This window comes from Falco rusticolus, chromosome 2 (assembly GCF_015220075.1).
Source record: "Falco rusticolus isolate bFalRus1 chromosome 2, bFalRus1.pri, whole genome shotgun sequence".
NCBI lineage: Eukaryota > Metazoa > Chordata > Aves > Falconiformes > Falconidae > Falco > Falco rusticolus.
In genome coordinates this window covers 33079968-33093920 of record NC_051188.1, presented here as the reverse complement: position 1 = coordinate 33093920, position 13953 = coordinate 33079968, and the positions used below count along the sequence as shown (strand labels likewise).

The following is a 13953-nucleotide window of genomic DNA, read 5'->3' as shown; positions in this document are numbered from 1 at the left end:
CATTTGTGGAAATAATCCCACCAAAGGTACGTATTTCAAAACTAAGCCATTAAGAAAGTTGCAAGTAGCCCGAGTGGAGCCACCAATGGCTTTTGCTGGTATACATGCACCCTCTCACATCCCCTCTTCTTTGCAGAGATTTACCACAGCAATAAGTTTACAAGATTTAAAGAAGTTCAGAAGGCTACAAGTAACTGCCATGTTTCCTACAGCTGGGCCATGATAAGGGGCAAGGCAGTAAAAACATCTCCATTTGTCAGCAACAAACGTGCCCTCAACTCTACATGGGTTCTGGTTCTCCTATATGTCAACTCTAACCCATACCAGCAGGACAGAGTCCACTTTTGTGTAAAAATAAAAACAAACACCAGCCATGTGCAAAGTTCTCAGCATGAACTAACATCCATTTTTTGGTGTGCATGTGGGTGTGGGATTTATCTTTTGCTGGAAGCTATAATGTGAAAAATTACAATGTGAAATGCCTGTATGATGTTGATGGCTCTTCTGCAATGCCCTTTACTGGGAAGAAAGGCCATCCTCTGGGTATTTAGCTCGCTTGCTTTCCAGCACAGATTGTTTTGGTAGCCACACACCAAGCTTAACGCAGCATTCACAGACTTCACTGGAAGTAATGTACAAGCATACTAAGGAGGACTTGGACAAATCTAATGATAGTGATCAAAACTGTACTATCTTTGGCTGATAGGCTTTCTTGCCTGACAAGTTCTTGTTCTTGAGGATAAGAACAAAAAACGCGGCAGTAGTTCATATTAGGTATAAAGCTTCAAGTATAGAAATATTATTTTTTTTAAAAAAAGGCAACTTTCTCAGCAGAATTATTTTCATCATTCCCTATCCACACCCAAAACTAATCTTTCTGTCAACCAACTACCAACTTGCTTTTTTTGTTTTCCTGACTAGATAAAATAATACAGCTAAGGTATTTTTTCCTCCCACCAACTCATCCAATATTCTTGGAAGTTATCTTAGATGTAAGTTTAATTTATTATCTAAAGTAATAAGCATAAATCCAGTTTTAAGGGAAGTGCAGTTTTGTATAAGTCTATTGCATAGATCTTCCATTCTGTGCGCTCCATCTGCATGTGCAATCTGCTTCTATATTTTCAGCCAGCTTGCATGGGCAGATTAATGCATACAATTAGAAAGCAACCTCACAGGCGTTCAATAAACTGCCTTCATTATTACACTCAAGAGAGTCCCTTTGGATGTCTATAAAAGCCTAGTTTTCTGCCTGTTAGCTAAATAATTGACAATGCTTAAAATAATCAGGAGCAAATGAACAAAATGAAGGCCATTGTGGTGAAAAGAAGCAAACAAAAGATTCTCAAGGCTGCAAACCCTTTTTGTGTGAGTCCTCTTTCATTCTCTCTAGCAAGCTATGTTAAAAGTCTGGTCAGGTTTACATTTGCACTTCTGTGGGGAAAATTTGTTACCAGACTGCTGTTTGAACCACACATCATAGGGGACTGAAAACTGGCAAGGACACTAGCATTTATCCTGTAAAAATAGATAAATAAATAAAAATTCTGTTTTGATTCAGGTTTTATTTTCTTACATTTTATGACTTTTGAGAAAACTGAGTTGGCAGGCAAATGTACATCAGCTTGGTTTGGTGAACCTCCTGCATTGTGTTTGGAATATGCACTCAGAGACACTCTGGCAAATTCCGTTTCCAGTTCCAAATTCTGAACAGAATATATTGAGTGCACACATGTACCCTAGTGCAGCAGTGCCAGGAATTTTTACAGGAGTACAACCTTCACAAAAACAGAGGCACAAGTATGTAACAAGGGGAAGGATGAAGTGATACAACATCCATCATGTACTATTAAAAAGTAACACTGTGTTCTAGACTGCTTTTCCCATTACATAAATAGGTAGATGACTATTAGAAAAGCAGTGGACCACATCCAACACTACAGTTTCTGGGAAGTCAAATCCAAATTAAATAAAAGCACCTTACTAGAGAGCTGGGCTAAAATCATATGGTGGGAAACACTACAGATCAGGTACAGAATCATACAGCCTGCACAGCAAGCCACAGAGAAAAGCAAGTCATGAGGTAGCCATCCCTCACAACTGTTTAAATAACAGGTTTTATGTCCTAAAGAGGGATGTCCTTAAGAGTCCTGGGCTACCCATCTAACCTCTTCTTCATTCCCATTTGGAAAGATGGACACTCAGTCTTTACCTTACAAGGATTAGCAATTGCAAAGTATGAACTATGCAAGCATTCATTCCCTTTTAATGCACTCTTGACAGAAACACAGCTTCTACCACAGGACACCAATGTAAAATGTATCCAAGACACCGTTACTCAGAAGGAAGGACTCCATTTCATGTGTAAGTAGTTTCTGGTAGAAACGTGCATATGTCATTATCTTCTAGATCTGACATCTTCAGAGGCAGAACCGTGGCAACACATCACCAATAAATCCTTCAATTGCATCTCCTCCGTTACTACAATCCATATCAATCCTGCCATGCAGCAACTCCCCCAGCCCAAAGTCTGCTCCTGTGTGCTCTTCAGGGTTTTTCTACTCAGCTACTTTAGGAGATGCCTTGCGAGTACTGTCCATTTTAGTCACCTAATAGAGCTTGAGTCCACCTGGTTCAGAGGAGCTGCTGATCCCAAAAAAGAGAAGCTCGCAGACTTTTCCACAGCACCCTGCATGCATATCTAGACCCCATTCTCATAAGACACAGATGTATACTCAAGTAACTATAACAGATACAGTTGACTTTCAAGGGCCAGCTGTACGCACAGAAGATAACAAGGCTTTCAATAGATAGCAAATAACTGTATGCTGCAGGCAGCGGACAAGGTTGCAGACAACTTTTTCTTTTTGGCATTCACTTACTTCATGTTACACCCTATGAAAGGGGATTTCAGTCAGCGAGAAGTTCTTGGTTTTAATAGTGACAGGAATTTAATCAGAACAATGAACTTCTGGGTAGCATCATACTTTATTGTCAGAATATGTTAATGAGATGCAAATCTTCAGTGTCCTTACTTATCAAATAGAAGCGGCACTTCATACAAGAGAGGTACTGATTGGGCTGTACCTGTGGAGGCTGATACAACTAGAGGCGGTGATCAATTTTAAAAGGTTTCTCAGCTAATGAGACTGTTGGTACACATCGATCTCGGGAAAACTGTGATGTTGCAGCTACAGATGCTTACAGAGGACAGAATAACCAGGCAGCTTATCTTTTGAAATGGCTCCAAAGGCCATGACTTTGCAGAGGTCCTTGCTTTATATGCAGCGCATGACCTTCCTCCCCGCCTCTCCCAGCAAGCAGGGAAGGTCAAAATACTCTAGCAGAGACAGCGAGGAAAGGAGTACAACCTCATATTTGTTCTCTTCACCTCTAGACATAGGGTCTTAGATGATGGAAGCAGCGAGTCACTCGTTTTTGCATAATAGGCAAAAGCACATCTTTAAATACCAAGCACTTTTACACAAACATGTCTCTAATAACTGGCAGTACTTCAGTGGAGTTACTTTACGAGATCTGAGATGTCACCCACTATCTTTCCATTACTCCTGGATGTTGTGCTCCATAGTGTCAATGTATCTTAGCAATGCAACCTCAACAACATCCAGTGGTAAAGACTCGTCTTCCTCTGCCCACCAAGGGATTCCTTTGGACCAGGGAAGGCACTAGTGCTACTCTGTACAGCACAGGATGTTTTTGCTTAACCAAAATTCAATGTAGGTAGTTTTCTGGTCATTTCCTCCAAGCGCAGTATCTACAGGGCCCTCCTGGTGGTATGTTCAATACACAGTACATACAAATAATCTTCTGATAGTTGAACATGATCTTGAGCAATGGAGCTCGACAGTTCATCTTTACCCTCAGCTGCATCAGTCAGTTTGGTTACCTAAGACGACACTTGCTGAATGCTCACCAGGCTTTCCTAGATCAGTGGACAGAATGGCTGCAAGCCAGTCTCCTTCTCAGCCTCAGCTCCTGCACCCCATGGGAACCAAATTACTTGCCCACATGAAGGTGTTTCAGAGGGTTTGGGCCTGCTTTTGACAGAACCAAGCTTACTTTTAATGGAAAAAGTGCTGATTAGCAGAATTCATTTCACCCTAAGCCAAAAAAAAAAAAAAAAAAAAAAGGTACAGACAGGGAAGGTGAGAGAAAGGAAGCAATATGTCTCTGTTCATAACTGAATAAGCCTTAAAACAAAAAACCCCAGATTAAATAGGAAGATAAGAACCCTGTCAATGCCCTTGGGAAAAAAAAAAAAAAGTCCCATAACTGAGGACCCTGCACTGAAAAGGTTCTTGTTTAGTTAGGCTTGAAGAGCTTGAAGGTGTCTAGTCTGTCAGAAACAAGCAGAGATCTAAAGTTGCGCAGGGTCTTCAGAAATCCTGAGGAATCAGGGTGTGCGTGTGAGAAATCCACACCGGGACCAACAGAGGACAAACAGCAGGGAAAATACCAGTATCTAGAGACAAACATTGGCAATGTATTTAAAGCAAGAGGTGTATCTAAAGCTAAATGGGAAGAACTGAAAGGAAAAAGACACGTCTGAGATCAGTGAGAAAGCACTAAAATGTCTATACATTAGAGAACAGAGACTGGGCAAATGATGAAGGAACTGGAGCTACTAGCATGGGACAAAAGTGGCCTCTTTAAAGGTCACAGAGGAGGAAGGAGCAATCAATCATGCTAAGAACACAGGTGAGTAATTTCAGGAGCCAAAGATAAAAAAAGGTAAAGGTGACTAAACAGCATTGTGTGTTAATTATGTGATAGAATTGGTTTGTATCAGTTAAAAATAAATAAATGGGGTAGAGTGAACTGGCAAGGCAGGAACTTCACTGCCAATGGAATTAATTATGTCGGGAGTTAAGCCATATCTAAATCTGACATTAAGGAGGGATTCTTGGGAAACAGGTCTTCACAGCAGATCTCTACATTTAAGCTGTAGGACTGTGCTAAATATAGGAAGCCCTCATTATTTCTGTGTGGGTTAGTTTCTTTACTAGTCACTAAAATAAATGGGTGGAGATGTAATTTAGATTCTGTTTCAATAAGTAGTCTTGGATTGAACGATCACATATTGATTTAGTTACAGAAAGAAAGCACAAAGTCATTCTATGATTCACAGTTTTCATTTTAAAATTTATGTTTTCAGAAGCTAAGAGAAATCTACTGAACCCAGTTTCTCACAGAATAAGGCATGGAGGAGGGTTCAAATATTTCACAGTATCACAGAGTGGTTGATGTTGGAAGGGACCTCTGGAGGTCATCTTGTCCAACCCCCTGCTCAGGCAGGGCCACCTAGAGCTAGTTACCCATAGCTTTTTAATATCTCCAAGGATGGAGACCTCACAGCCTCCCTGGGTGACCTGTGCCCATGCTCAGTCACCCTTAGATTAAAAAGAAAAAGAAGTGTTTCCTGATGTTCAGGAGGAATCTCCCATGTTTCAGTTTGTGCCCATTGCCTCTTGCCCTGAAGTCAAAAGTTTCATGTCAAAAAGTGAAAGAACAGCAACAGAAGCCAAAGCTTTTCTGAGCCCCAAACCAGACAAAAGCAAACAAATTAAAAAAAAAAACCAAAAAAAAAAACAACAAAGCAAAACAAAAACCAAAACCCAACAAAATCCCAAAGCAGAAGGACAAGCAGATGAGGAATTTTAGGTAATAAGTTTCAATTTTTACTTACTAATATTGATCTTCAAGGAACATCTCTCCTCTTTGTATTTCTTGTTGCCTTTTTTTAACTTCAAGTCTCTCTGCCTACAGCATTCAAAACAAGAAAACATACTTGAGATTTGCAGTATGCAAGAAACAAACATTGATTACTTCAATTCAGGTATTTCAGTAATCTGGTTTTTCAAACAACTATAGCAGCAGGTGAGTACAGAAGTGACCCAATCTCAAATTTGAAAGTCTTTAGCCATGACCAAATAGCTCCCAGTCAAGAGATATCTGAAATAGAAAATGCCACTGTGCTGCTGGCAGACCGGTCTATCCTCACACAGGGTCTCACGAGCCTTCACAGCTCCCATGTCATGGCACTGCTGGGACCAGCTCTTGGTACAACTACTGCAACACTGGTCCTAGCAGGAAGGCAGAGGGCGTGAATCACCGCACCGAAGCAGGGGATAGTCCTGTAGCATTGAAAGCACAGTGACAGGAGTACCTGTAGCTCTGCACGTAGATCTGTGGCCTTCAGGAGCATTAGGTACTGGCCAGCTGAACACGTCTTGAGATGGATGGAAGTGGGAAACATTTGTGCTTAATCAATGCTATTCTACCTCAGTTACCAAGCCCAGTGCAAGTCAACCAAACCCTCGACACACAAAACTCCTCTGGAAATCTGGATACCACACAAGTGATGAAGCCTTTTAACATAAAAATGCACATAGTTTCCAGTAGAAGGATCACCTATACTGCCCCACCCCCAAAATTCAAGTAGAATAAAACATGAAACTAAATCAGAAACTAGAGAAGCAACAGCAATATGTACCTCAAGCTAAATTCCAGTCAAAGACTAGCCAAATGGGTTTTTTTGACACACAGGCTGTAGGCAGGTTCAGTGTGAAGAGCAGTCAAAAGGCAGTTCAGTGTATTAAAAGCACAGAAGTGCCAAACTGGGATTTCAGCCCTGCTATATTTTAAGCACAAGCTCCCACACTGCAGTTGGTGGGGGGATGCTCCAACAGCAGCTCCCACCCGAGGTTCACGACGACTAGCATGTTGAGCAAACTGCAACTTCAGACTGTCACTCTGCTCATCGCCCACCCTCAAAATGAAAAAAAGTAATATTTGGTAACCCAGCAACTAGACATTGCTCGAAACGAAGTGCCTGGGAAATTCCAGACAATACCTTGCAGAGGTGAGAAGGGAGCTGTGGGTGGGAATGGCCCGTTTGGTCAGAGCCCAGGTGAGGGATAGGACACTGCACCTGGGTGGAGGTATTGTGCAAGGTCAGGTAGAATAGGTGGGAGGCGGGGGTGTAAGAGGGAAAGCAGTGTTAAGAACAGGGTTGTAACCCCCACCCCAATAATTTTCTTCCTGCGCTGCAGTCAATAACGTTTCAGAAGAATTACAATTCTGCTGGCAGTTACTCAATTACTTTGCCTTCAGTGATTTCAGGGTGGGTATTTTTTAATTGGATAAAGAATGACTGCCTGGAAGAAATTTGCAAAACAAGTGCAAATTCGTCCACAGCATGTATTGAATTAAGAGAAAAAAAAAATCCTGTCAGATGTCTGCAGATAGGAAAAGAGCCACTGTGTAGTATAATGCTATAAACTGTTGGAAGGCAAATTACTTAGAAGTTATTTGGAGAAAGGCAATGGAAAAATAAACAAAAGGAGGAAGACAAATCTCTGAATAAGATGTCCCATTGCTCAGTCATCTGACATGCTGAGACAGTGGTAGAATGTATGAAGTACTGATGCAATTAAAAAAAAATAATCAAACTAAAGTAAGGAATATCACCCCACAGTACAGGTAAATTTTGATAGTGTTCAAGGGATATCTTGTTTGCTTCTAACACCTCCACCCAGAGACAGATGATTTTTCAGGGAGAAGACTCCCACTCACCTGTGCAACGTAACAATTTACAGGGAAAGAAAGGAAAGAGGAAGAAAGGAAATCTGATGGCATCTATTTTTGTCAAAGGTGACGCTGATACCCTCAAGACACCAGTAATAGCTCCCAGGCTTTTCACCTCCACTGCTCAGCACTACACGCTGATGCCTTTACCTCTCAAAAAGCATTTGACATGGGATCCACCATCATACTGCAAGGCTCCCAAAAGTTCAAATTCAAAGATCACGGGATTTGCTGTGGTCTAGCTCCTAGCTAGAACACCACACTGATACTAACTTTTATAAATACAGTCCTTCAATATCACCCCCATCTCCCAGCAGATAAAAAAGAAGAAAAAAATCCTACAGCTGTTCTACCACCAGAACAGTGCCTGAAAAGTATACCAGCATATTGAAATACTTACTTGTGGCTGGTGTGACTATTTTCTGCTCTGGAGGTTTACCCTGGGACTCCTGCTTAGGACACATACAAATGACAGGCAACGGGACTGGGACATTCTCTAAGTAATGACAATCTATCAATAGACATTGCCAAAGCACTCCACATTTGGCATGGTCTTCATAAACAAAGCCAAGAGTGGAACAGCTGTGATACTGAAGGTAAACATGTTGAAAAGCATTAGCAGAAGGTCTGTGAAGTGCCTGGTTTTAACAAATTCCCAAAAAAGGCCATTCATGCTGATTAACACAGTCAAATTAAAGAGCACATGATCTGATAAAGAATAAAACAAAATTACAGCTTATTGTAAATAGGAGAGTTTCTAAAGATGGCAGGACTGTTACCACATAATGCAAAAGAAAGTTGCATGCAATAGAATTACACTAAGCCTTTTCACTTCAAATCTTTCAAATCTTTTAATGTTTAGTCAAGATTTAGAATATACAAGGAAAGGCTAAAGGCAGGGCAATAGGAACAGAGACTGAATGACAGGAAACATAAATATCCAGTACACTGAAGTTATGCTATTTTGTGTACAGCACAAATGCAGAAAGCTTAAAAAAAAAAAAAGCCAAATATCAGCCACTTCTTTTTTTCTTGGGAACTTTGATGGTCCTTCCACCCCAAAGACACACAGGAAGTTATGGTTTGGTCTGGTCAAAATCTTTCATGTGAAGGGCTGCAGAAAGGACACCGAACCGCAGATGCCTGCTACTAATGAGCAAATAATAATGGTGCTACTCCCACACCTTCTGCAGATGAGACGTGCATCTCAGCACTAGGGACAAATGCAGAAATAGGGACTTCCTTGCTAATGTTACCAAGTCTCTCCAAAATTATTTCAGTGACCACTCAGAGATCACTAGCTTAGGAGAACAGCCAAACTCATGCAGCCCAGGGTTATCCCATGAACAAAGCAAAGCAGTCCCAGAACAAGCTGTCTCACACAAAGCACACAGGATCCCAACTCTCATTCACTGGTACCATGGAGACTTGCATACCAGTTCACACAAACTGGTCCTGTGGAACACAGAATGAGGGGGAGGGGTCCATCTTTCCTCTTTCTGGGAGCTGAAGAGAGACAAGGTAGATGCCAAGCACAAGGTATTCCAGCACCTAACCTCATGGTTAATTAAAGAATGACAGAGACAGTCAGGTGGACTCATACAAATGGTAAAGCAGATCTTCCACATTTGGGTACTGCCTTGGCAGACACCCAGTTTTCTCTTGGTCACAAAGGTAACAGGAGAGTGGATACTGCTTTTCTCTGCAAAACCAGCATTAAAGCACCAACATAAACAGATCCTATGCTCATAAGCACCACTGGCTTACAGTACACCAACCTTACAATCAAGAAAGAACTGAGCTGAGTACCAGCACCTGACCTAGTCACTGTGCATTAGTCTGCAGGGCTTCACCATTCATGTTTGTTGGCAAAGCAGCTCTCCAGCTGCAGAAGTTTCAGGGCCCCTGCTGATAAAGCTGGCTAGCCATTATTTCCTTTCAGCCTGTCACACAATTTGGTTTTTATTGAATGAATAATAACCTTGAGCAAAAGAAGGACTAGTGTGCAAGAACAGAAGGTTTGTGAATCTGCTGAAAGACATGCTCTCAGCTGATGCCCTGCAGGTGCAGTTGTCTACAAATCACTTTTTTAAAAAAGTTCCTCTCCTGCAGTAATCAGGCAGGGCCCAAGGTTGGTCATACAGTACCAGTTCTTTAGGATCCCTTTCCTGTCATTCTCAGATCTCAGAAACCTTTCATCTGCGGGCAGGGTGACATAGCCAAATTGACACCTTGTAGTAGCTTTCCAGCATGCTTTTCTTAAACACAGAGTTGAATTTTTAACATATAAACATCTTCCAAGCAGAAATCTTCATCAGCTCAATCACTATTGTGGAAGAGAATCCAAATAAACAAATTCAAATTAAGAGTTCTCTTTCATGCTCCTCTGTTTTGTTTATTTGCTTTGTGGGTCTATGTTTATTTATTCAAATTAAACAGTCTGTTTGGAAAAGATGTTTGCCACAATGTTGCATTCTCCTTTAGAAGAAACTGATAGTTACAGTTTTACTATGTACAACACCTATAAAGATTTTATAATCTGCGGGAGTGAAAGTAAGGAAAGTAAAGAGCATGAAAACAAAACTGATACATCAATATATTTTCTAGGTGTAACTATAAATGATAGCAACATTTTTCCTGTCCAATGCCCACGGGCAAACAACATATATTTAATAGGCAAATAAAATATAATTAATCCTCTTTTTACCATTGCTATCATCACTACTTCTGGAGCTATCCATGATCTGGTAACTGTTAATGACATTTCCACATGATAGTATTTATTGCCGCTGTGAGCTATTGTGTATGGACTTACCCTGAAAGAGTAATGCTAACCACTGAAAGACTGGGAGCAGACTAACCCTTACCTAGAGGCAATTAAGGCTATTTTTGTTCATGCATGCCCTTGTACACCATCAAGTAGTGATGCTTTTTTAATTAACTCTCAGCATTCAGCTTCCGTGCAGAAGATAATTTTTACTGTTGTGGAGAAAAAAACTGCAAACTTGAAATCTCCCTTTCTCTCACTATTACTGTACACATCGGTATCATTCTCCCCCTCTTTTCATTTCTCCTTTAAATTCCACATCACATTCTTAGGCAAGTGCTACTTGGTTACCACCAAGGAGACATGAATGAACTTTAACAAAGGTTTATGCAGCACCCAGGACAAGAAGATATTTTGTGAGAATAACTAGAAAAAACAAATGCACACAAAATAAACCCAATGATTTCAAAGTGAGCTATCATTGGCATCAATATATGGTGAATATTAGAAGGAAAAGTGATTTTTCGTGCTAGCAATATACCTGGGTGTGCAAGCCCCAGAGGGACTGGAGGGACATCTGAATTTCAGGGTGCACTCAGCACAAGGCAGATAAGACTACACTGACCTGTTCATAATTTGGATGCCATTTCAACCATGACAGGCTGGATTTTCTTGTATTCTTCCCATGTATACAGCAAGCAATTATGGATTTCTATAAAGTCTTTGTGCCATCTGCCACAGTCCCATCTTACAGAAAAAGCTCATGCCGAAGTGAACTATATAGCCTGTATTTGTAACACTAATCATGACCCCAGCATTCTCCCTTTCTGCTAACTCTTCAGGATGTATGCAACTGAAAGGCTGGAGTTGCTGAAGAGCCAAAGGAATGCTCAAGCCCCAAAGAACACCAGGTCAGGCATCCTTCAGCCAGCTACCAACAGGAGGAGGGATGGATTTCCTAACTCCCTGATCCAATCCAGGGCTACTGTTTGATATAACTAGCCTGTTCCACATAGTTCAGCAAAATCAAGCATCAAGACAATAATTTTTTTTTATGTGGCTCCAACTCTGCAGTAACCGTACTTACCTTTTCTCTCTGAATTGCTTTCTTTTTGAGGATTTCAGCTTCTTCAGCTGCCTTTTTTGCTTTTACATACTCTTCTCTCTTGTGCTGTATGATATAAACATAAAAAATTATTTTATATATGTATGCATACAAAGAACACACAAGGCAACTTAACTCCTGTACTGCCCATCTTTCAAATCTGAAGTGTGTTTGAGGAAAGTTTCCAGAATTTTTTCTTAAAATGAGACACTGAATAAAGCAGGCTGTGCACCAGCTACTCCAATACTGGCTTTAAGGAGACTGAGAAATCTGGGACTGATAAATGGGCATCCATGCAAGCAATCACAGAGCGGATTCATAACTTACAAGCATTTATACCTTTTATAACACGAACAACATTTCTATATAAGCACTGGATGGGGTAGTACATTGATCAATTAGTCGAACTGTAGGCAGCATGCTGGAAGATACAGCGAGGCATGTAAGTGGCTTTACAACTGTACTGTTATCATTTTAGATATGATCTGTGATATGGGTTGCTACATATTTATAGCTAGATTTCTCATTTTCTTTGGTGCAATACATTTGTTTCTAGTTTTCTGCTGCTTCCTTCAGGTTTCATGACTTTCTTTTGTCAAGCAGCTGTGAGTTCATTTTATAGTCATATGAAACACTTCATGAAAAGCTTTTTTTAAATTCTTAAAATAAACAAATTTATTTCTCCTGACCTTTTGCTGGTATTTAGATTGCATGAGCATCATTTGCTGTTTTTGCCTTGTTTGAGCCTCTGATTCTTTTCCACCTTGAAAAAAAACCAACATAGAAATTGCATTTTGCATGAGCATTTTAAGTTCAAATGCGAGTCATTTCAGAACAAAGCAATGTAACAGATTGGATGTATGCATATACAGGAAATTTTTCATAATTACAGTAGCTGTCTGACATTAAAGAGAACAGATAGGAGACCTTTTGAATCATTTCATCCATCCATCAAAAGCACTAGCTTGTTATGTACAGAGCATCCACTGTATCATCATCACTCTACCAGCAAATATGCCCTACAGTATATGATCAGTTTACTGAGACACCATTCCATTTTCAGAAAACCAGTCGTGCTTTGCAGGTGAGTCTCCTTTTTCAGATCCAGCTCTTCCCACCTTTGTTCAGTTTGTCACCAACACGCATACAAAGTCAGAAATTTTATTGCCAAAAAGTTTCACTTTAATCAAATTTAGGAGCTTGGAGTCTGCCAACTCTAATAGGATGCTATCTTTAGTATCTTTTAAAGTCATGTCTTAAGGCTCAAGCAAGAATTCCCTTTCTGAAATAGGCATCAAAGCCTTTTCCCACAGACCTCACATTCACATCCAGGTAGCAGAAGGTGCCCTTTCCAAAAGCACAGGCTCTCTTTTGAGAGCATCCAAAGCTCTGGACATAATGTTCATTCTTCAATTAAAACCAAACAACCAACCCACAAACAAAAAAACCAGCCACACAGAGAAAGTGGCAATAAAAGTCTTAAGGGATGAAGGGAATGGGCTTGATTCTATTATTCTTCTCTACTGTTTTCCAAAGTATTTTCTTGCTTTGGGAAAGCCAATAATTCATTCCCTCAGTTGCTGCAAAAAGCCCACCACGACATTCTGATGATGAGATCTGCATTTTCACCTATGGTTTTCTGAGAGGTTCTCCACTATGTGGCTGTTAGCTCTACAGTGGCAGCTGGACCAACCTGTGCTACCCGAGGTGTCTGAAACATAAGACAACTATACTAGGTCTTCCAGGAGGGATCGCTCTTCACCAAAAGCGGCTTTCTCTGCTTACTAATGGAAGTTAACTAATTTTTAGGTGCTTTTGTGAGGTTCAGGGAATGGAAGATCAGTTCTCCAAGTGTGGCAATGTTGCAGCACTATCAAAACTAGCCAGCTGCAACAAGGCTTTTACCATCCTATACCAGGTTAACTTCAATAAGTAGTTAGCACACCACCAATCCCCCACAAGGTTTCAACAGTTCATCTACTGTTCATGCTCTTTCTTCATACTCTTCAGGTCAGTCCACCCTGCTTCTTGCCTCTGCTACATCCTTCTTGTCTCTCCTCCATCCAGGGAATTCTCTCCTCTCCTACACTCAGGGCACACTCTCTCTCCTCCCTCTGCTTCCTCCAGGTCTCTCTTCATCCAGAGCTCCTCTTCCATACCCTTAGAGCTATTTAACTACTTAGCAGGAACCAGCCACAGCTGCACCTTATCCACATCAGCCAACCCACCGCCCCTGAAGCCAGCTCACAGCTGTATATTATCAACGTTCATTAACCCAGCTTCATCCCTCTACATGGCAACATTTATATGCACACAAATAACTCCATAACATTACTCTCAAGAAAGATCAGCCATACAGTATACAAGCAACAAGTGTACAGCAGCAATAACCATACAGCTGGTGTTGTAGAGTGTCTCCTCCCAGGTCTGGGAAATAAAATTGCTACTAAACACATTTTGAAACCTTCTGGAT

At 40.8% G+C, this 13953-nt stretch overlaps 1 protein-coding gene across 4 annotated transcripts in view; it reads right to left on the bottom strand.

Annotated features, from left to right (window-relative positions):
• The window catches only part of EPSTI1 (epithelial stromal interaction 1), a 48130-nt gene that overhangs the window by 19296 nt on the left and 14881 nt on the right, over positions 1–13953 (bottom strand). For all 4 annotated transcript variants that reach the window (XR_005102746.1, XR_005102745.1, XM_037377962.1 and 1 more), the window contains 3 exons: positions 12170–12243; positions 11463–11546; positions 5708–5781 (listed from right to left, as the gene is read on the bottom strand). Coding sequence is in view for 2 of the 4 variants with exons in the window: in XM_037377962.1 (XP_037233859.1) it covers positions 5708–5781; positions 11463–11546; positions 12170–12243 (232 nt within the window). In the remaining 2 variants the exon portion in view is untranslated. The remainder of the gene's footprint in view (positions 1–5707; positions 5782–11462; positions 11547–12169; positions 12244–13953) is intronic.